Genomic DNA, 23,240 nt, shown 5'->3' with positions numbered 1-23,240 from the left:
AGTCTCTTCTTTTTATTATTTTTTTGACGTTTTGCTTTTTAGTTTTGAGAGGGAGACAGCGTGAGTGGGGGAGGGGCAGAGAGAGGGAGGGAGACACAGAATCCAAAGCAGGCTCCAGGCTCTGAGCTGTCAGCACAGAGCCCGACAGGGGGCTCAAACCCATGAACCTCAAGATCAGGACCTGAGCCGAAGTTCCACGCTTAACTGAGCCACCCAGGTGCCCCGTCTCTTCTTTTATTCTGAAAGAAAGAGGACAAATGGAGAAGGGGCGGGGGGGGGGGGGGTGGTGGGGAAGAATCCCAAGCAGGCGCCACACTGTCAGCATGGAGCCCGATTCGGGGGCTTGAACGCAGGAACCATGTGATCATGATGAGTTGGAATCAACATCTGAGTTGAAATCAACCGCCCAGGCGCCCCTTGGTGAATGAAATTTCCTGAATAAAGATGTTGAACTCTCCAGGGGGCAAACGCATTCCAGTTGCACGAGTCCTGGGGAAGTGACCTCTGTACACAGTCACAGTCTTGTAAGCAAAGGAGGCGATGGACGGCTGTCAGCATTACTCTGGGTCCCGCCGCCTCCGGCGTGACTGCAGGAAGGCTGCAGCAGCTGTAGGCCGAGCCCTGCCTCCCGGCTCGCCCGTAGATGTGTGTCCCCAGGCTATTTAACCTTAATTCTACCTTTGAGAAAAAAAAAACCAAAAACAAAAGAACAAAGAGGGTAGCCTCTCAAGTATCTTGATGAATTCTTGTGAGACATAATTTAGATACACTTAAAATGCCAAACACGCGCTTAGTTCCTGGTATACTCTTTATACGTTATTTTTGAGAGGCTCTGGGCTCCAGTAGAGCCCGACTGGGGATTCCAACTCACAAACTGTGAGATCCTGACCTGAGGCAAAACCAAGCCGACTGAGCCACCCAAGTGCCCCTATAGCTGTGATTTTAAATTCTCTTCACACCAGAAGACCCCTGGGAGCAGTGACCACGTTCGGCCCTGTAGCTAATCACCAAACATTAATGGAAGGAATGACCGAATGACTGGATACTGAAGGCTCAATCCTAGGGAAGCAGGTGCTGCCCGTTTCTGCCAGGAAGGGGTCTGCTAAATCTAGAAGCAAATGCTGAGTTCAGAGGCCCGCACTGGGGGAGCCCTACCCCACAGCTGGATACTGGTTTTGCAGAAACCTCTGCAAACAATTGCTTGCACCACATAGCACTACATTTTGTTTCAAGGTTTTATTTTTGAAAGAGAAACAGGGTGAGTGGGGGAGAGGCAGAGAGCGAGGGAGACACAGAATGCGAAGCAACTCCAGGCTCTGAGCTGTCAGCACAGAGCCCGACGCGGCGACGTGGGGCTCGAACCCACGTGCTGTGAGATCCCAACCTGAGCTGAAGTCCTACGTTTAACCGACTGAGCCCCCCCAGGCGCCCAGCACTACATTTTGAAAAGAGAAATCCCGAAAGCTTCCTTCTGCAGTTTTTCTGATAAGAACACTCAGGCCCCGACTTGACTTGCGTGCTCTCGCACACCCCCAGCCCCACAATCCCACGTATGGGGAAGGGGCACGTAAAACATGCCCCCGAGCCTGGAGGAAGACAGGAGGCACGCCTCGACCACTGGGCCGAGTGGCCTGGGGCGATGGGACCCTCCCCCTGCTGCAGGCAGGCTTCTGCCTCAGACCCACACGCGGCTTCCCGGGTCCACAAAGAACAAACTATGGGAGAGAGGAACACATCCAACAACGTGAGGCAAAAGCGGGCTGATTAGTAACATTAGCTGAGGTTTTTTTTTGGCGCTTTGGTCCTTGTCTGTCCCAGACGTCTGTGGAGATGACGTGGGGGTGCTTCTGAAGATGGGGATGGGGCGGGCTGAGACCGTTGGGCCCAGGTGCCCCCCACGACGCCCCCCTGCTCAGCAGCCCCCCTCCCGGGTCCAGTTTCGGGCGTTGATGAAGAGCTGGAGCCAGGGGGAGGTAGTCAGAGTGTCAAAGGGAGGAGGCTGCCACGCCCACTGCCAAAGCCGCACAGCCCGCTCGGGGTGAGGCATGAGGGCCAGGTGGCGGCCATCGAAGGAGCAGACGCCAGCCACGCCCCCTGGGGACCCGTTGGGGTTCAGCGGATACTGTTCCGTGGGGTTCCCGTCGTCGTCGGCCCAGTGCAGCGGAGCCAAGCCCCTGGCCTCAATCTGGGCTTGGAGTTCCGGAGAAGAAAAAGCCATGTAACCTGGGGAGGGGGGGGTGGGGAGAGGAGGAGGGAAGTGAGATCACAGCTTCCCCTCTGGCGCCACCGCCCCCCAACCCGGCCAGACCCTCCCCTGCCTTTGGGAGGCTGACCTTCGCCATGAGCGCTCCACACGGGAAGCACAGCTCCTTCCATCCCTCGAAGCATCAGGGCCGGCCCAGGACCCACCCGCACGCTGGCCCAGCGGGACTCAAAGCGCCCAGACAGATTGTGGCGAAGCAGGAGGCCCGGCCGGGCCGGCCAGGAGTCCTGGCCCGTCCCCTCTGCCTCCTCGCTGGGGCTACCTCCCACCCAGCCCAGCAGAGCCAGCAACTGACAGCCATTACACACGCCCAGGCTGAAGGTGTCGGGCCGCTTCCGGAAACGTCTCAGTTCAGCCCCGGCTAGCGGGTGGAAGGTCACAGCAGCGGCCCACCCTAGCAAGGAACACAGAAGTCAGGGAGGGACCCGGAACGGAGGCGGATGGCTGCTTTCCGGTTCCAGCCCTGCCATGACCGCCACCCCCGCCCCTCCCCAGCACCCAAAATACACACATGTGCACGCAACTCAGGGCAAATCCAAGGGGAAGAAATAGGTTTATCTGCTTAAATCAGATGTTGCCAAGTCCTGGACCAGAGATGGCCCGTAAGTTTCTTGCCTGGCCAGCGGGGCATATGCAACACTTTATTTCACTGCCTCACATTTAAAAATAAGATTTTTGTGGGGCGCCTGGGTGGCTCAGTTGGTTAAGCGTCCGACTTTGGCTCAGGTCACGATCTCGTGGTTCACAGGTTCGAGCCCAGAGTCAGGCTCTGTGCTGATGGCTCAGAGCCTGCAGCCTGCTTCGGATTCTGTGTCTCCCTCCCTCTCTGCCCCTCCCCTGCCCCCTAAAATAAAACATTTAAAAACAATTTTTTTAACTAAAATTTCATATAGGGGCGCCTGGGTGGCTCAGTCAGTTAAGTTGCCGACTCTTGACTTTGGCTCAGGTCATGACCTCATGGTTTGTGAGTTCAAGCCCTGAGTTGGGCTCTGTGCTGACAGCGTGGGGCTTGCTTGGGATTCTCTTTGTCTCTGTGCCTCCCCGCCACTCACATTCTGTCTCTCTCAAAAATAAATAAACGTTTTTAAAAATAACAAGATTCTGTGCAAAAAAAAATCTGGATTTTTGGCTTCTCTCCAAAACAAAGACCTGGCCGTGCCGAGCCGGCTTTCTAACAGCACAATCCGCTGGTGTTGAGTGGTGCCCTTTGGTTGAGCCATGTGCCACCCAGCGCTCCCACACCTCATGTCGGTTAGCCACGGGCCTTGTGCTGGCAGCCGGCCCAGAGTCAATGTGCTCCCTCCCCGGACTTGGGAGGAGAGAGGCCAATTCTCGGTCAAGAAGGGAGCTAAGGCACCTCCCCGGGAATGGGCGGGGGAGGCCGTGGGCGGAAGCCTGACGCCCACCTTTGGCAGAGCCCAGGACATCCGCGTAGCTGAAGCCGCCCACGAAGGCCACGCCGCGGAACGTGTCCAGCCCGATCGCCCCAGAGCAGAGGTCCTGCATGGTCACATCCCACACCTGCCAGGACGGGGAGGGGAAGCTCAGGAGGACAAAGAGCCCGAGGCCCAGCCCCGGCCCCGCTGACGACGACGCTCACCTCGAACCCGGCCAAGTGGAAGCCGTCTGCCATCTCGCGGTCTCCGTTACTGCCCTCCTCTCGCAAGATGGCAACCCGGGGAATGGGACCACCTGGAAGGGGAAGGAGGGTCTCTGGGCCGGAGGGCTCCTTCCCCACCGCCATCCCCCCAGACGCGGCTCCAGGGCAGGCCCTGGCATCGGGCCGTGGGTTCCACCCCGGCCCAGTGTCCGGGAAGCCATGACTGTGCACACATTGCCTCACCAGGCTCTCGGGGCACGGAAGCTTTGGGGAAGCCTGGGGGCAGGCAGTAAGTGGGCCCCGTCCGCTCCCTGAGCCCCTGTTCTTCCTCCGCCACACAGCGCGGCTCGGCCTGCAGCCGGTCCAGCTGGAAACTCGTCTCCTCCCAGAGGGCTCGCAGCTGCCTCACAGACTGTTCCAGAACCACAGCCCCGTTCACGGACACTCGCACCTACGGGGAGAGGCCAGAGCGAGGACGTCCAACCTGGCCCCCCTCCCCCGGGCCGGCACAGGCGAACCGCGGCCCCCCGCGAGGCGCTGCCCGCTCCCTCACCAGGGCGTGGGGCCCAGCGTCGCCCGTGGCGCCCAGCTCCAGGCAGTGCAGGCCGGCGTCCCGGTAGCGCTTCAGCACCTGGGCCAGGTCGGGCCCCCGCACCTCCAGCACCAGGCCCGGCTCCTCGGCGAACAATGCAGGCAGTGCTGGGGGAACAGAGGGGGCGGGAGGGTGACAAGGGTGCCACCGGAGATGCGGAGGTACAACCGAGGGGGGGCGGGCGGCTAAAGGCTGAGTGAGCGCAGGCAAGGATCAGGGGTGGGGTGAGGCCTGGGAGACCACGACCAAGGATGTGGCCTCAGGGTCTCGGGAGATCTCAGATGGCAGGGGCGGGGAACTCACCTGGCTCAGTGGTCAGGGAGATGGCAAAGGACTCAGGGAATGGAGGTGGGGATGCTCCATTTTCTCACAGGACATGGGGTCTACGGGGCCCACCCTGCAGGCCACCCAGGCCCGAGTCCAGACCCCCGGCTCCTCACCATCGACCCCAGGGGCAGGCACGTCCACCTCTATCCCACAATTCCCAGCAAAGGCCATCTCTAGCAGGCAGGTGACGAGACCCCCGTCACTGACATCGTGGCCTGAGCAGAGAAGACGGTCTGGAGGAAGGAGAAAAACGCTCAGCAAGCTCAGGGCCCAAACCTGACGGCCCCGCGCCCTCACCCAGCAGGCCACGTGTGGGAACCAGAGAGAGGGGACGCCGCATCCCTCTTGCCCCAGCCTCGCCAGCTCAGCCGGGGAACGCCCGCCAACGCATCCGCCACACACACACCGTCTCCGCCAGGGCCCCGCTCACCTCGAAGCAGCCCCTGTGTGATGCGGAAGGCACGCACCAGGTTCTCGGGAAGGTCCAGGTTCGGGGGCTGCTCGCCCAGCTGCGAGAAGCACTGGGCCAGGGCTGTGCCCCCCAGCCGGTGCTGCCCGGGGCTCAGAGGCACGAACAGCAGCCGGCCTGGGGAGACGGGGAAGAGGTGAGGGAGGTGAGCGGCTCAGGACTCCCCACCACACTCACGAGTGCCAAAGCGGCCGGCACGCGGACAGACCCACAGACGCCCGAACACATGACGCGGCGAGAACGGCGAAGCATCCACGTTTACCTCTGCCCCCAGGACGCTTGAGGTCCGGCGTCACGGTGGCTGTGATGTCTGGACAGACAGCATAGGCCGAGATGACCAGCGACCCTGCAGGGCAAGGAGTGAGACAGTGAGGTGCCAGCCGCGCTCCGCAGGCCCTGCCCCGCTCTCCCCGGGACCCCCCAGGCCATACCGGGGGCCCGCACGGTCTCAGAGCCGACCCGGGCGGCCATGCTGAGGGAGTCCTTGCCACCGTCCACCGCCACACCCAAGGCCGCCATCACCGCCACCATCGCCGCGCAGGCGTCGGCCAGAGCCGCGCCCTCCCCCGGGAGCTTGGCCGCCCACATCCAGTTCCCGCTGCACTTCACGTCCTGGGGAGCGGTGGACACCGGGCATTAGAGAGGGAGAGCCGCGTGGAGACCGGGCCGGGGCACAGGGACCGGGAGGTCCTGGGCACGAAGGGCAAGAGGAAAAGGTGAGAGGTGGACGGAGGTGCATCGCAGAGGCCTGCAGCCCCAGGGCAGAAGCCGCAGGGGACTCACCCGGAGGTCGGTGACCAGAGCAAACACCAGGTTGGTGAGGGCTTCGGCCACAGCCAGTCGGGCGGCAACCTTGGGGTCCAGCAGGCTTTTGACCGGCTGCTCTCCTAGAGCCGTGGCAGCCCCTACGAGCTCCTGGTGACTCAATGCCACAACCGCCACGTCGGCCAGAGGGGTCTGCAGGGGCCCAACGCACTGCTGCTGCGCCACCAGGCCGCCCACGGAGCGGTCCACCTGCGGGACCAGGCAGGGTCGGCAAGAGGCCAAGGGACAGGGACGCCGGGGCGCGGGGACACCAGGCCATCAGGGTGGCCGCTGGGCCCCGTCACTTCTCCCTTGGGCCTGTTGAGCCCCCTCGGCAATCCCAAAGAGTGGGAGGCCAGGGTGGTGAGCAGAGGGAAGGGCACGGGGGACGCGGGGCAGAGCAGGGGTGCAGGGAAACCTTGTTGGTGAGGTATCGCTTGCTGGCCACAGCAGGCAGCCTCAGGACGCGCTCCAGAGCCTGGCGCACACTCAGCCCCGGGGGCAAGGCCAGAGGACGCAGCACGGGGAGACTCCGCTGCAGGAAGAACTCCTAGGATACAGAAGGCGGCAGGCGTGTGAGCACCCGGGCACACGGGTGAGAAGGCGCACGTCGGCAAAGGGGGAGTCTGAAGAGCCGGGGTGGGGAAGGGAGACCAGCCTCCCTCCCACCCACCCACACGCACCTTCCGAGGCATCTTGCCCAGCACCCAATCCAGCTCCAGGTCCACAGGGGTCGGGGGCGAGGGGGTGTCCCCTTCGCCATTTCTTCCAACGGGACAGTCCCGATCATCCACCAGCACGATCTACAGACCACGGGAACATGGCCCAGAGGGCACAAAACCGTGAGGCCCAGCAGGGGCCACTTCTAGAAAGCAGCGAGGTGCGCTTCCCACCCTCTGCTTGGGCTTCCCCTCGAGGGCCTGCCCTTCCCCCCCCCCCCATTTCCCAGTCTGTGAGCCACCGACTCCCGCCCTCCCACTCCCCGCACCTACCCCCTGCTCCAGCCCACCCCCCGCGGCTCCGCGCCCACCCATGCGGCCAACTCACCCTCCTGTCTCCCGTAATGGTGCCCACAAAGCAAGCTGGGCAGCGCTCCCGGGCGCTGACACGACTGAGGAAGTCTCGGTCCATGGGCCTCAGCAGAAGAGCATTCGACTCCTGGTACTCGGCCCCCCAGATTTCCAGGGCGTTCAGGGTCGGGTCCCCGAGCTGCATCCACGAGGGAGGAGGAAAGGAAGAGGTCGGTGGGCACTCTCCAGGCTCACGTTTCTGCTAGAAGATGGCGGGGGCCAGCGGGGACGGGGAGGCAGCCAGGCCCGGGGGGACAAGGCCCACCTGGAAGCGGCTGGTGTAAATGACAGCTCCAGCCGGGTCACTCAGCTCCTTCAGGACGTTGCCTGGTGAGAGGGTGCGTGGGAAGGTGGTGACCTGGCCACGGTCGGGACCCGGCGAACAGAGGACAGTGCCCGGCCTCCCAGGGAGCCCCTGATGCTGTGTGTCCCGCACGGATCACTTCCACACCCTCGCCACCAACCACCCCAGGGCGGCGGGCTCCCAACGCCCCAAAGCGGAGCCTCTCCAGAAGGTACAGGGGGTGGAGGATGGGACCCGGGGCCGGGCGGCCAGTCGCAGATCCTCGATGCCCCTCTCTGAGCCGAATCTCGCAAGAGCCCGGGGCGGCCGGGACCCTTGTCCGAACCCCTTCTCACCATTGCCACCGGCACCCTGGTCGTGGAGGCTGCAGATGGGGTTCCCCCTGGCGGCCTCCACGCAAGCCCGGATCACACGGTTCATCTTCTGTTCCATCTCCGGGTCTCCCCGCTGCACAGCCCCAAAGTCCAGGTCACTGGAATTGTCTCCCTGCACCTGGGGGAACGCATGGCATAGCTCAGGCGAGGGGGTCCGGGAGCTCACGCCCCACCCGCGCACAGGGCCCCACAACGTCCCGGAGGCTGCATCTGAGCTACTCTCCTCACCTGCACAGACGAGGCGGCTCCACCCCCGACTCCGATCCTGTAGGCGGGACCCCCGACCTTTACAACGTCCATGCCTGAGAGGAAGGAAGACAGAGTCCGAACACCGGCATCAAGATCCCACACAAGTGTCAGCGCGAAGAAGTTAAGGATACAGGGAAGCAGACAGACCGGGACAGCAATCGGTATTACAAACGCAAGTGTTCTTTGGATAAATACGCTTTGAGGAATTCACGCTCCGGATTTATTCACGTAGGCGCAAAGTCACCTATGTACAAAATTAAACACTGCAGTATTATTTGTATTACCAGAGAGGAAATACTGTTGACCTTTCTTTAAAAAAATTTTTTTAATGTTTATTTTTGAAAGAGAGAGAGACAGAGTGTGAGCGGGGGAGGTGCAGAGAGGGAGACACAGAATCTGAAGCAGGCTCCCGGCTCTGAGCTGTCAGCACAGAGCCCGACATGGGGCTCAAAACGATGGACTGCCAGATCATGACCTGAGCCGAAATCGGGTGCTTAATCGACTGAGCCACCCAGGCACCCCCTGGCCAACTGATTTTTGACAAGAGTCCCAAGACAATTCAAGAAGGTACGAATAGTCTTTTCAAAACATGGTGTTAGGACAACTGGATATCCACATATAAAAGGGAGTAAAGTTAGACTCCTACCTCACACTATATACAAAAATTCATTCAAAACATATCAGAAACCTAAATGTAAGAGCTAAAAGCTATAAAAATAATATATAAAAAACACAGCTGTAAATCTTTAGGACTTCCTAAATATAAGGGTTAAAAGCTATAAAAAATATTACAAGAGGGGCGCCTGGGTGGCGCAATCGGTTGAACGTCCAACTTCAGCCAGGTCACAATCTCGCGGTCCGTGAGTTCGAGCCCCGCGTCAGGCTCTGGGCTGATGGCTCAGAGCCTGGAGCCTGTTTCCGATTCTGTGTCTCCCTCTCTCTCTGCCCCTCCCCTGTTCATGCTCTGTCTCTCTCTGTCCCAAAAATAAAATAAACGTTGAAAAAAAAAAATTCAAAAATGGACAAAGAAACTGGTGTAGCCGCTCTGGAAAACAGTATGGAGGTTCCTCAGAAAATGAAAAATAAAACTACCCTACGACCCAACAATTGCACGACTGGGTATTTATCCAAAGGATACAAGTGTGCTGTTTCGAAGGGACACATGCACCCCCATGTTTATAGCGGCACTATCGACGATAGCCAAAGTGTGGAAAGAGCCCAAATGTCCAACGACAGACAAATGGATAAAGAACATGTGGTACATATAGGCAATGGAGCATTAGTTGGCAGTAAAAAAGAATGAAAACTTGCCATTTGCCGTAACATGGATGGAACTAGAGGCTACTATGCTCAGCGAAATTAGTCAGAGAAAGACAAGTATCATATGACTTCACACATATGTGGAATTTAAGATACAAAACAGAAGAACATAGGGGAAGGGAAGCAAAAATAATATAAAAACAGGGAGGGGGACAAAACATAAGGGATTCTTAAATATAAAGAGTAAACTGGGGCGCCTGTGTGGCTCAGTCAGTTAAGCGTCCGACTTTGGCTCAGGTCATGGTCTCACCTTGTGGGTTCGAGCCCCACGTCGGGCTCTGTGCTGACAGCTTGGAGCCTGGAGCCTGCTTGGGATTCTGTGACTCCCTCTCTCTCTGCCCCTCCCCCACTAATGCTCTCTCACTCTCAAAAATAAATTAAAGAAAAACCATTTAAAAATAATCAAAGAAAAAGAATAAACTGAGGGCTGCTGGAGGGGTTATGGGTGGAGGATGGGCTAAATGGGCACATGGCATTAAGGAGAACACTTGTTGGGATGAGCACTGGGTGTTATACGTAGGGGATGAATCTCGGGAATCTACTCCTGAAATCATTAGTGCACTATATGGTAACTAACTTGGATGTAAATTTAAAAAATTAATAAAAATAAATAAAATAAAAATGGACAAAGAGGGGTGCCTGGATGGCTCAGTAGGTTAAGTGTCTGCCTCTGGGTTTCGGCTTAGGTCATGATCTCAGTTGTGAGATCAAGCCCCACATTGGGTTCTGCGCTGGGCATAGAGCCTGCTTAGAATTCTCTCTCTTCCTCTCTGCCTCTCCCCCGTTCACACTCTGTCTCTCACAAATAAATTAATTAATTTAAAAAAGAATGGACAAAGAATCCAGACAGACATTTCACCACGGAAGACATATAAATGCATATGAGGAGTGTCAATGTCATCAGTCATTAGGGAAATGCAAATCAAAACCACAACGAGACACGACTTTATGGCATTGGATGGCTAGAATCAAAAAAGATCAACAAGACGTGGTGAGGATGTGGAGAAATCAGAACCCTCTTACATTGCTGGGGGGAGTGTGAAAGGGTCCAGCTGCTTTGGAAAACAGTCTGGCCATTTTTCAAAAAGTTACACGTAGGGGCGCCTGGGTGGCTCAGTCGGTTGAGCGGCCGACTTCGGCTCAGGTCATGATTTCGCGGTCCGTGAGTTCAAGCCCCGCGTCGGGCTCTGGGCTGACGGCTCAGAGCCTGGAGCCTGTTTCAGGAGCCTGTTTCAGATTCTGTGTCTCCCTCTCTCTGACCCTCCCCTGTTCATGCTCTGTCTCTCCCTGTCCCAAAAATGAAAATAAAAAAACGTTAAATTGTTAAAAAAAAAAAAAAAAAAAGTTACACATAGTGACTAAGTGACCCAGCAATTCCACACCTAGTTATACAGGCTAGAGATACGAGAACCTGTGGACACAGAAAAATGTGTACACATATATTTGGGGCACCTGGGTGGCTCCGTCAGTTGAGTGTCCGACTTCAGCTCAGGTCATGGTTTCACGGTTCGTGAGTTCGAGCCCCACATCAGGCTTCCTGCTGTCAGTGCAGAGCCCGCTTCAGATCCTCTGTTCCCCCTTCTCTGCCCCTACCCCACCTGTGCTCTCTCTCTCAAAAATAAACATTTAAAAAAAAGGAAAGAAAGAAAAACGTGTACACGTATATTTATAGCAGCACTATCAACACCAGCTGAAAAGTAGAAGAAACTCAAATGTTTACGGACTGAGGAATGAATAAACACGAAAGGTCTACATAATGGAGTATCATTTGACTGTAAAAAAAAAAAAAAGAGAGGGGTGCCTGGGTGGCTCACTCGGTTGAGCGTCCGACTTCAGCTCAGGTCACGATCTCACGGTCCGTAAGTTCGAGCCCCACGTCAGGCTCTGGGCTGATGGCTCAGAGCCTGGAGCCTGCTTCCGATTCTGTGTCTCCCTCTCTCTCTCTGCCCCTCCCCCGTTCATGCTCTGTCTCTGTCTCAAAAATAAATAAATGTTAAAAAAAAAAAAGAAAAAAAAAAGAAATATTAATACATGCTCTGGTGCAGATGAGTCTTGAAAATATGCTAAGTGAAAGATGCCAGACACAAAAGGTCACAGACCGTTTGATCCCATTTACATGAAGTATCTGGAACTGGCAAATCCACAGGGACAGAAAGTAGATTAGCAGCCACCAGGGGCTGAGGGGGCAAGGTGCTAAGGAGTATGGCAGTGACGACAATGTTCTGGAATTGGTAGGAATCGATGCACAGCTTTGTGAATACACTAAAAAAACCCCACTGATGTGGGTTTAAAAGGGTGACCTTGGGGCGCCTGGGTGGCGCAGTCGGTTAAGCGTACGACTTCAGCCAGGTCACGATCTCGCGGTCCATGAGTTCGAGCCCCGCGTCGGGCTCTGGGCTAATGGCTCAGAGCCTGGAGCCTGTTTCCGATTCTGTGTCTCCCTCTCTCTCTGCCCCTCGCCCGTTCATGCTCTGTCTCTCTCTGTCCCAAAAATAAATAAACGTTGAAAAAAAAAAAATTTAAAAGGGTGACCTTTATGATACACAAATTACATCTTTATTTTATTAAAAAATTGAAGTGTGTGCATATGTTCCTTATCTAAAAAAAGGGACAAACATACATATAGGCCTGTTTTCTTTCCCTTTTTTTTTTTTTTTAAATGTTTATTTATTTCTTAGAGAGAGAGACAGAGCGGGAACAGACAAGGGGCGGAGAGAGAGGGAGACAGAATCGGAAGCAGGCTCCAGGCTCTGGGCTGTCAGCACAGAGCCCGACGAGGGACTCGAACTCATAAACCATGAGATCATGACCTGAGCCGAAGTCGGACGCTTAACCCGACTGAGCATACCAGGTGCCCTCATATAGGTCTGTTTTCTTAAACAAGTTTTTTCCTTTTAGCATGCATGAGTGGAGGGGCAGAGAGAGGGAGAGAGGGAATCCCAAGCAGGCTCCACACTCGGCATCGAGCCTGACGCGGGGCTCAGTCTCACGAACTGTGAAAACATAACCTGAGCCGAAATCAAAAGTCAGGTGCTTAACCGACTGAGTCACCTGGGCGCCCCAAGTCTGTTTATATATGCTGGAAATATCTCCAGTAAGGTATGCAAGTAACTGGTTAACAGTGATTATCTCTAGGGAGAGAAACATGGTGGCTGGAGGTCAAGGGAAGGACAGTTTTTTTGCTGTATAACCTTGTTTGCCTTTTAAATTCTGAACCATGTGACGGGGTCACCTATTCAATACACGGGGAGGGAGGCAAACCGTAAGAGACTCTTAAATGCAGAGAACAAACTGAGGGTTGATGGGTGTGGGGAAAATGCGTGATGGGCACGGAGGAGGGCACTTGTTGGGATGAGCATTGGGTGCCGTATGTAAGCGATGAATCACTGGGTTCCACTCCTGAAGCCAAGGCTATAGTGTCTGTTAAATAACTTGAGAATAAGAAAGAAAAAATATGTGCGTGTGTGTATAAATAAATAATAAACACATAAAAACGAACCCTAGCGTAGCCTCCAAATTCCCCTCCAGCAGCTGCTGGGTGCTGCGGACAAAGCCGGCTGGATATGGAGAAGGGGGGTGGGCTTTTACCTGGCTCTGGGGGCTCCTTGCTCACATGCTCAGCCTCCATGGACCCAATGCCCCCACTAAACATGATGGGTTTGATCCACTCACGCCGCTGGCCGTCCGGGAGCTGGAGGCCCAAGGAGCGGGCGAAGCCTGGAGTGTGGACACCAGACAGTGGGGACAGAGGCCAGTCAGTACCGCCCCCCACAACCCAGCGCTCACTCAGTCATTCACCCCACCCCACCTCTCGTACTAGGTGTCCATTAACCCCCACGCCCCCAGCCTCACCGGCCAGCACTGGCTCCCCGAACTTGTTGCCGTAATCAGAAGCCCCATTACTGGCCTCAATGGCGACCTCCAGGGGTCGGGCAAAGTTCTCAGGATACTGGAAGCTTGGGTCCTCCCAGGGCAAATTGTAACCTGGAAGGAAAGGGGAAGGTTGGCTGTAAAGACAGAAGACAGGGGCGCCTGGGTGGCTCAGTTGGTTAAGCGGCCGACTTCGGCTCAGGTCATGATCTTGCGGTCCGTGAGTTCTAGCCCCGCGTCGGGCTCTGTGCTGACAGCTCAGAGCCTGGAGCCTGCTTCAGATTCTGTGTCTCCCTCTCTCTGACCCTCCCCTGTTCATGCTCTGTCTCTCCCTGTCTCAAAAATAAATAAACGTTGGGGCGCCTGGGTGGCGCAGTCGGCTGGGCGTCCAACTTCAGCCAGGTCACGATCTCGCGGTCCGTGAGTTCGAGCCCCGCGTCGGGCTCTGGGCTGATGGCTCAGAGCCTGGAGCCTGTTTCAGATTCTGTGTCTCCCTCTCTCTCTGCCCCTCCCCCGTTCACGCTCTGTCTCTCTCTGTCCCAAAAATAAATAAACGTTGAAAAAAAAAAAAAATTTAAAAAAAAAAATAAATAAATAAATAAACGTTAAAAAAAAAAAAAAAAAAAGACAGAGGCGCCAGGGTCCTTTGGGAAGAGTCTAATCCACCAAGGACCGCCCATGTGGGTGGAATGTCCCGCTTCTGGAAGTTCTACTTCAAGGAGGTGTAGAGCCTGTGATTAAGCACCGATCTTGTTCCCCACCTCCCACACCAGCCTTGGGATCGGAGTTCTTAGGGCTCTCTAAAAAATTAGACTTTGGGGGCAGGTGGTGATCATTAAGACTGACCCAACACCATGTTTCGTTGCTGAGCAGATGCTATTTTATAAAGCAAATTGCAGGAGGCGCCTGGGTGGCTCAGTCGGTTAAGCATCAGACTCTTTGGTTTTGGCTCAGGCCATGATTCCATGAGCTGTGAGTTGGGCTCTGTGCTGAGAGTGCGGGGCCTGCTTGGGATTCGCTCTCTCTCCGTCTCTCTCTGCCCTCCCCCACTCATGCTTGCGCTCTCTCTCAAAACATAAATAAACTTAAAAAAAAAGAAAGAACGTTGCAGTTCTGCAAAGCCTATCTGGGCACCTGGGTCTCCCCTGGGCTTAAGAGTCCTCACGGCCACGGTCGGCGAAAGGCCAGCTACACTGGAGCCCTGCCTCCCAAGAAAAGGCACCCAGGATGACCTTAAGAAACAGAGGTGCTCCAGGCCTGCCGGGACAGGGAAGGGACGGCAGGGAGCAAAGAGGCGGGACCTGGGATGTGCAGGTTTCCAAAGCAGTAGCCAGCAGTCCCAGCCACCACGTGGGCGCCACGGCCCGTGCACTGGACATCTCGGATCCGGCCCCCGGTGCCTGTGGTCGCCCCACTGAAGGGGGCTACTCCTGTGAAGAGACGGGGGAGAGGTATGGGTACCACAGAGAGAGACCCCAGCCCTGCCCACCGCATTACAACTCAGGACAACCAGCCTGTCTGTTTTCCCAGACCCAGCCGAGGACCTTCACTCTACCCTACACTCTGAGCTCCCTCACCTGTCCCCGGGACCCAGCTCACCTGTGGGGAAGTTGTGGGTCTCCGCCGTGAAGACGACATGTCTCAGCGCCCGCTGCTGCCGGAAGCAGCTTGGTCGCGTGGGGTCCTCGGGCTGTAGGAATCGGACCTCCTTCCCTTGGATTGCGCTGTGGACACATTGGTTCTGGACCTTGCTTCCTTCCTGGGGTCTGCGCCTACCCCGTGAAGGCTTGGGGCCTCCCCTCTCCTGGACCCGAGGCCATCCCAGCCTAGGACCCAGCCCACCTGCTGTTGTCACAGAACTTGAGGACGTTGTTGGGGTTCGAGGACGCCTGAGTGCTCATGATGGCCTCAAACAGGGAGTGCGTCATCTCCTGCCCATCCATGTGGAGCTGGCCCTTGAAGAACCAGTGTCGGCTGTGCTCGCTGCAGGGGTGACGGGGGAGCGGGGGGAGGGCCGGCAGAAACACAGGTCATTTCGCACCAGCGTCAGCAACTGTTACGGTACAGCCAGCTCTCACTCAGATGACAGGTCACACCAGATTCCCAAGCCCACAAGCCTCAAACGTTCTTTCACTGTGGACCGCTCAGACTCAAAGTGAACAGGGTGTCAAGACGTGAATGGAGACGACTGCATGGACATGGAGCCCAGGCCCCCAGACAGACTCGGGGACGCCCCCGTGCCAAAAGACAGCCGTGAAGGCGAGTCCCTGCGCCCTCCCCTTCCAACCTCCACGGGCTCAGACATCAGGATGGCCCCCATTCCTTCCCACCTATTGGACTGAGCCAGGTCGAAGGCCTCCACGGTGCTGGGGTTCCGCTTTAGCTCCTGGAAGCGTTTGGTGTAGAAATCCAGGTCCCAGGAGTCTAGGGCCAGGCCTAGGAGAAAACCACGGGAAGAGCGGACGGTGGGGTGCAGGCCCCCACTGTCACGGGTCCCGGCATCCCGACTGGCCTCGGCTGGGCCTGCCTCCCGGGCACCCCTGCTCACCTAGCTCCCGGTTGGCTTTTTCCAGGGCACGCCGGCCCTCTGCCAGGATGTCGATCCGGCCGTTGAGAGGTGCTGACACGCTCCGAAGGGAGAAGCTCTGGATGGGCTGCGGGAAGTGCTGCTCCGTCATCCGGTCATGCAGGGTAGCCAGAGCCAGGGTCTTCGTCTCAGAGGAAGGGGGCTTGGCAAACTAGGGGCGGAGACACACGCAGAGGGCAGGGGGCGGAGAGCTGAAGAGTGGACAAAATGGTGCACCCCGGTCCTCTAAGTCACGCAGGGCCAGCCCACTGCTGTCTCCGTGGTGCCCGTGTTCTGATTAGAACAACACGCCCCTGCCAGGCACGAGTCCGCGTAAGGGGCGCACAGGCTGGACTTCCGTCCCATTCAGCCCTCGACCAGGTAGCCTCAGGCAGTGAACAACTTGCAAACAGGACAGGCCTAAAGCCAAGAGCTCCTCCCCGTTTCTACCCGTTTCTCCTTTACTATCTCTGTAAAGTTCAGGACCTCATCTCTTTATCTCGGGCCTCACCGAGAGCAGGTAGCGCCGGGTAGTCTCCACGCGATCCACGGCCCCCAGCCCCGCAGCCCAGCACACGGACACGACGTTGGTAGAGGCTGGGGTGGAGAAGTTCAGCCTGAGGAGTGGGCCGGATGGTTAGGACCCCAGAGCCCCCGGTTTCAGTGGCTTTCCGGGCGGGGTGTGGCGTTCCGGGCAGGGAGTAGGACAGAACGAAGGAAGTACAGATCCGCCAAGGATCGAGATGGGAGGAAAGAGAGGAATGGAAGCAGAAGGGGTGGGCAGTGTGCCTGCAAGGGAGGAATGCCCGAGAACATGGAATGGATCGCCCTGGGCTGAGACACTTGCCTGGGCCCAACCTCCAGCAGTAGGTCGCTGGAGTCAGAACGGAGCCAGGACTCCTGGGCAACATCACCCGGTAACAAGGGGCAGCCAAAGAGCCACGTGAGCTTCTTCATCTCCTCGGTGCTTGGGAGGGAGTCCGCTGCACGGAGGGACAGGGCAAGGATACCTTGAGACACGGCCCCTGGCCTGGTAGACCTCCCCCAAGAATCCGATACTTGGCCCAACCTGTCCAGTTCACGTTGTAGCACAGCTCGGTCTTGACAGCCTGCAGCTCTGGCAATTTCCCTTGCAGCTTCCTCCGAGTGTGTCCAGAGGCTGCCCTCTCATGGCCAGAGGGACGGACATAGAAGTGAAGGACTGAGGGCATCTCTGCAGGTGTCCCGTACTGGAGAGAGGAGTTAGGTTCCTAAAAAGTAACACCCACTATAACCTGTCAAACTGATTTCACATTCCAAAGACAGATGAGGCTTTGGAGGCGTTAGGGATGGGGTGGGGGAGAGAGGGGCATTTTCAGAGGTACTCTGAAAAACGGAAGCTTGGGGGTCTTAATTAACCCTGCAAAATGTAGGAACAGGTACATTCTCGACACATGCTCCTTGCCGGGCCCCCACGCTCGGTCTTAGGAACCATTTCCGCCCTTGTAGAGATTACATTTTATTGAGGGAGACAGGCAAGGACCCAAACGTTTCCAGGCCACTGTGGTTAGGGCCAAGAGACTGTGGGTACCAACCTAGCACTTTAGGAATTAAGAAAGACTTGCGGGGAAAAATAGCATCTAAGTGTAAATCTATAGGATGAGCCGGACTGGGCCCAGCTGGTGAAGTCAGATGACACCATTCTTCTGACACTCCTCTGCCTTCTGAGGCACCTGCTGGGAACCTGTCCTTCATTCTCTTCCCTCTACATGCTCTTCCTAAGTGACTTTGTGCAGACTCGTGGCTTTAAATACCATCTGGTAGACTGAGCAACTGAAAATGCCAGCATTCAACCATTTCTTTTAACCAAAAATGGCAATTTCATATTATTTGAGTTGCCATCTGCCAACAGATTCCCTAACCTAACTCAACCTTGACTCTCCCTGAAACGCCAGAGCAGTACGTTAAAATGCTCACATGACTGGGGTGCTCAGCTGGCTGAGTCAGCGGAGCGTGCAACTCTTTACCGCAAGTTGTGAGTTCGAGTTCCACGTGGGGTGGAGAGACTACGTCAAGATAAAATCTTTGAAATATAATAATAAAATGCGGGGCGGCTGGGTGGCTCAGTCGGTTGAGCGTCTGACTTCGGCTCAGGTCATGATCTCACGATCCGTGGGTTCGAGCCCCACGTCGGGCTCTGTGCTGACAGCTCAGAGCCTGTAGCCTGCTTCCGATTCTGGGTCTCCCTCTCTCTCTGCCCTCTCCCGCTCATGCTGTCTCTGTCTCCCAAAAATAAACATTAAAAAAATTTAAAAAATAAAAAGAAAATAAAATATAATAATAAAATGAAATGCTTATGTGACACCTCCACGCAGATGTGCCATAAACACAGATGATTGTCTGTTTTGGCCAAAACACAAATTTTGAGGGGCTCCTGGGTGGCTCAGTCGGTTAAGCGTCCGACTTCGGCTCAGGTCACGATCTCGCGGTCCGTGAGTTCGAGCCCCGCGTCGGGCTCTGGGCTGATGGCTCGGAGCCTGGAGCCTGCTTCCGATTCTGTGTCTCCCTCTCTCTCTGCCCCTCCCCCGTTCATGCTCTGTCTCTGTCTCAAAAAAAAAAAAAAAAAAGTTTAAAAAAAAAAAAGAAAAAAAACAAAAGACAAATTTTGATTCCTCACTCCTCCAGACCTGCTATTCTCCCAGTTTTCTCCCTCCGGTCAACACTAACAAACCAGCTGCTCAAGCCAAAAATACAGTCTACCTTAATTCTTCTTTCTCTGAGCCCTCTCTGTATACCCCATCTGCCAGCGAAGCCATTTCCAAACATATCCCCGGATCTGTCCACACCCTTCCATCCCTGTTACCATCTGTCACTACGATCACTCACTTGGGACCTCCTGAATAGCACCCCAATCCCACTCCCGCCCTAGCCACCAGCCACTTGGCATATTTCAACATAAATGAGATCATGGCTTCTCATCACACGTGGTAAAACCTTCCAACCCAGTACCTGGCTTTCCTAGTCTGGCCACTGCCCACAACTCCAACCCTATCTTATGCCACACTCTTTTTCATCCACAAGGCCCCACCACACTGGCTTCTCTTCTGTTTCTCTTAACTTGTCAATCTCAGTTCTGGAAGGTATTTTTCTCACGTGGATATTTGCACAGCTAGCACTTTTGTGACTTAGGTTCCTGGTGAAATCACCTTCTTGGAAGGGACTTCCTTGATCCACCCTTCTGAACTAGCCCCTCTCAGACAGCCCTGTTTTATTTAATTAATTTAGGTTGTTTTTCAAGTCTATTTATTTTGAGAGAGAGAGAGAGAGAGAGAGAGAGAGAGAGGGAGGGTGAGTATCCCAAGCAGGCTCTGGTGGTATCAGCACAGAGCTGGATGTGGGGCTCAAACTCACGAACCTTGAGATCATGACCTGAGCTGAAATCAAGAGTTGGACACTTCACCGACGAAGCCACCCAGGAAAGCCTAATTTAATGTTTAATATTTGCATATAATTTAACTAGTCATAATTAATTACAACTAATGTAAATTTAATTAATTATAAAATATAAGCTTTAGAATTATATATGATTAACTTAAATGATTAATTTTTTTTAATTTTTTTTAACATTTATTTTTGAGAGACAGAGTATGAGCAGGGGAGGGGCAGAGAGAGAAGGAGACACAGAATTCGAAGCAGGCTCCGGGCTCCGAGCTGTCAGCACAGAGCCCGACGCGGGGCCCGAACCCACACACTGCGAGATCATGACCTGAGCCGAAGTCGGACACTTAACCAACTGAGCCACCCAGGCGCCCCTTAAATGATTATTAATCCAGTGCTTATCAGTACCTGACATTTTAATTCATTTTAAGCTCTACCTGCCCCACTAGCCCAAAATCTCCATTCGGGCCAGGCCTCATTTCCGTGAACGATGATGCTCCTGACCGATCAGTCTCGATCCCCGCCTTTCTCAGCGCTCCCCACCCGCTTCTGATCACCCTTTTCTGAAGCTGGGCCCCCTCCCAGTTGTCCTTTATACCGTCCTTCCTATAGGAATTATCACACGTGAGCCATCTGACTTTCGTCTATCACTCCGTAAACAGAAGCCCCAAGGGCTCAGGGACAGGCTTGCCCACGGCAGGGCTGCATCCCCAACGGCTAGCATGACATAATCGAGGAGGTCCCAGGCTTTGCGTTGGCCAAGCGCTCCGGGCGAGAGGGGCTGAGGGTACGCGGGGAGTCTGCCCTGCCGCGCGACGCGGGAAGGCGCGCAAGGTCGCACGAATGCGCCGCAGCTGGACACAGCTGGGCCGGGCCCGCTAGGGACACGGACGCGGCCTGAGTCAGACCTGGAGAGGGTGGCGAAAGGGTGTGGCAAACAAGGTGTCAGGACTGAAGCGTGATAGCCATACGCACGTGGAATCCACGATCCCGGGTCCAGAGGTTCTCGAAAGCTAGCGCGCCTGTGGAGCCCGGAAGAGGCGGGGCCGCCCGAGCAAACTTCCGGTACCTCCCCCCGCCCCCCGCACCCCTCCAGCTTGTGTAGCTCAGTAATGGGCTGAGTTCTTGGTTTTGGGGGTTTTGTTTTTGTTTTTGTTTTTGTTTTTGTTTTTGTTTTTTTTCGAAATACGGTAGGTCCCATGGCCTGCCCTCCCCGGTGCCCGTATAAACTGTGACGGAGACAGGAACTTTGAATGCAGGAAACGGAATGAGAAGCATCGTCCTTGTCCAGGACTCAGTTTCCCTCTCCCTCCTACTTTGGCTTTTTTTCACTTTTTTCTTTAATAAATGAATAGATTTATTTAATTCTTAGCAGAGTGGGAGGCCTACATTTTTAATTTCCACACTCTCGCCAGTGACAGTAACAATGACAACGATAGGAAGACATTCACTAAACGCCCGTTAAGGCACTTGACAGGATCTCGTTTGATCTTCACAAAAACCCTTGGTGTACAGATGTGGGAGCTGAGGTTCCTCGCAACGACTTGTTACCTGGTTTTGTCACTTGGCACTTTCTACCTATGTACACATTTTTTTGCGCATTTTTTTAAACCCTCGTAATACATAGATACATGGTTTGTATCAGTGAGGATCCTATCAGAATATGGATGGCACACTCGAAAATGGCTAACAACAGGAATTCAATAGAGTGTATTTTACAGAGATACGGGCAGGATTAAGGGAACTAACAAAGTGCAGTGGGGGGTGGGGGCATCCAGAGCCTGGCAACGGCAGAAAGCGCTTACCACCTGTAGGCTTAAAGGGACAAAGGAGGGAAGAGTGCCATGAGCTGAGAGGTGCAGCCATGAAAGGGCATCCGAGGGCACAATTACAGTGTTGAAAGAGAAAGGAAATAAACACTGGGTTCTCTCTCTCGGGCCAAGTTCCCACACAAACTGTTTCTGCCTCTCATTAGCTAAATCTTGCCTGAAGCCTGACGGCAAGTAAGCTGGAGAGCTGTGCCAGGGCCAATGGCCCAGAGGTCTTTTTAATGAATCTTTAACAGAGAAATGCTCCGAGTAAAAGGTGAAAGTCTTGATCCTCATCTGTTTCCTTATTTATTCCCCTCTGCTATACAGGGGCCAAGAGGACGGTAAGGCAAGTGAGTACCTGGGTGCAAAACTTACGGAGATACTTCAAATGTTCATTCACCCTAATTCCAGCCATGCCCCAGATATAATAGTTGCTACCTGTTTGATGTGTAAAGTTCCAGGTTATTGAAATGAGTTTTCTCAGGGCTCACTTCTGACAGAGGTCATGTATTAATCTTTTGACATCTGAGCACCTCTTGGTTTCTTTCCCTTTAGGCGCTCCTTGGCTCCACCCAGTACGTACCTTCCAGAGCCTTCCAGGAGCCTTAGTTTGCTCAGCTCTCTCTCTGATCCTATTTACTTCACATTTTCTTGTGTGTGTGTGTGTTTTTTTTTAAGTAGGCTTCTTGCCCAACGTGGAGCTTGAACTGACAATCCTGGGATGAAGAGTCACCTCTCTACCAACTGATCTAGCCAGGCACCTCTCCCCAACATTTTAGTATTCCCAGTGTATCGTAAGTTTTCAGCTTTCACCTCCATATAGTGACTTCCAGACTTATCCTTTAGGCCCTAATCCCTCTCCTGACTTTGGTCCCATATATCCAGCTGCCCCTTGGACAAGAATAGCCTGTTCAAAATCACCAGGTCTAGAGGACAGCACCACACTTCCTTCCCTGTGTGACGGACCAACCACTCTTCTCCATGCTTCCCTAACATCTTCCCCTCTCCCATCCTTTTCCTTTAAGATGCTTATTAAATCAAGCATGATCTATTTCAGTGTCCTGTTATTCTCTTGTGCCCTTCTCATTTGGTTTTTGCATGCTGCCGCCAGATTAGCGTGACATTTAAATGACACCAGTGAAGGGAGGGTGGTGAGGGTGAGAAGTACAACTTTCTCTGATCACTGTCACTGATACTCAACGCTCCCTCCTGTGAACCATCAAAAGTAAATCCCAGGATGTAGGGCATATCTTCATGGATTTGGTAACTACAGGGAGTCTTCCAGAGTCCAGAAAACATTGAAAGCAAAAGGAATGATGAGGTTTGGGACTTCAGGCTTTGACAGGCGTTTTAACAAGGGTGTTTGGGGGGGAATTTGTTGTTTCGGTGAAAAGGCAAGAAACATATCTAATGTAATCAGGGGAGTGACTGCAAAGATTCACTTTCTACACAATTTGTCACTGCAATGCACTGCAGGAATAGAGAGCTTACATCGAATGTGCAATTGAATTAGGGGATACCATAAGTTGTAGAATTAAAGCCTATGTTCTCCTATTAAATGATGACTAGAGCATTCTTATTGTCTACAGTGTTTTTGTATGTTTATTTATTTTTGAGTGGGAGGGGGCAGAGCATGAACGGGGAAGGGGCAGAGAGAGAGGGAGATACAGAATCTGAAGCAGGCTCCAGGCTTTGAGTTGTCAGCACAGAGCCCAACACGGGGCTCGAACTCCAAACCGCGAGGTCATGATCTGAGCAGAAGTCGACGCTTAACGGAGCCACCCAGGAGCCCCTACAATGTTCATACTTAGAATATTCTACTATCTTGTTCCAAATACAACTGGAAGCTGCTACAAGTTTACAACTTTAAATGCCCCTCTTTCGCTGTACTTTATTTTATTTTTTCTTAAAGTTTGAATTTTTAGTTGGAGTATAGTTGGCATGCAATACTATTATTAGTTTCAATCAAACAACAGAGTGATTCAGAAATCATATACGTTACGAAATGCTCACCACGGTAAGTCAGCACAAAGCTATTACCATACTATTGACTATATTCTCTATGCTGTGACTCATCCCTGTGACTTATAACTGGAAGTTTGTACCCCTTAACCCCCTTTACTTCTCTCGCATATTCCCCCAACCTCCTCTCTTTACCTTTCTAATCTCCTGTCTTCCCCTCCCAGTGCCTGGTGCATAGTTGC

At 54.3% G+C, this 23,240-nt stretch overlaps 1 protein-coding gene across 2 annotated transcripts; it reads right to left on the bottom strand.

Annotated features, from left to right (window-relative positions):
- Window positions 1–1,241: 1,241 nt before the first annotated feature.
- PFAS (phosphoribosylformylglycinamidine synthase) lies at window positions 1,242–20,266 on the bottom strand. 2 transcript variants are annotated; one of them, XM_086685948.1, is made up of 28 exons: window positions 20,201–20,266; window positions 16,878–17,058; window positions 16,656–16,791; window positions 16,320–16,425; window positions 15,791–15,980; window positions 15,573–15,678; window positions 15,085–15,225; window positions 14,842–14,966; window positions 14,544–14,672; window positions 13,225–13,356; window positions 12,961–13,089; window positions 8,032–8,105; window positions 7,765–7,921; window positions 7,391–7,452; window positions 7,103–7,264; window positions 6,739–6,858; window positions 6,474–6,605; window positions 6,035–6,265; window positions 5,683–5,863; window positions 5,514–5,597; window positions 5,213–5,368; window positions 4,896–5,015; window positions 4,417–4,562; window positions 4,107–4,314; window positions 3,864–3,955; window positions 3,670–3,784; window positions 2,334–2,657; window positions 1,242–2,223 (listed from the first exon to the last, which is right to left on the bottom strand). In XM_086685948.1, exons 2-28 carry the CDS (start codon window positions 17,017–17,019, stop codon window positions 1,913–1,915), a joined length of 4,011 nt encoding a protein of 1,336 aa, XP_086542074.1. In that variant the 5' UTR covers window positions 17,020–17,058; window positions 20,201–20,266; the 3' UTR covers window positions 1,242–1,912. The 2 variants fall into 2 exon arrangements, with proteins under 2 accessions (XP_086542074.1, XP_086542075.1); XM_086685949.1 differs by having other exon boundaries at window positions 20,134–20,263.
- Between the last annotated feature and the right edge of the window lie 2,974 nt (window positions 20,267–23,240).

This window comes from Puma concolor, chromosome E1, assembly GCF_028749965.1.
Source record: "Puma concolor isolate L17-30 chromosome E1, mPumCon1.1.hap2, whole genome shotgun sequence".
NCBI classification, from domain to species: domain Eukaryota; kingdom Metazoa; phylum Chordata; class Mammalia; order Carnivora; family Felidae; genus Puma; species Puma concolor.
This window is presented reverse-complemented; position numbering and strand designations above follow the sequence as displayed.

Coding starts and splice junctions, on each gene's coding strand:
- PFAS (XM_086685948.1), bottom strand. CDS start 17,019: ATGCCCTCAGTCCTTCACTTCTATGTCCGTCCCTCTGGCCATGAGAGG. Junction 15,226..15,572: donor GACCTGGCTCAGTCCAATAG/GTGGGAAGGAAT, acceptor TCACCCCTGCAG/CGAGCACAGCCGACACTGGT. Junction 4,315..4,416: donor ACGCTGGGCCCCACGCCCTG/GTGAGGGAGCGG, acceptor CTCTCCCCGTAG/GTGCGAGTGTCCGTGAACGG.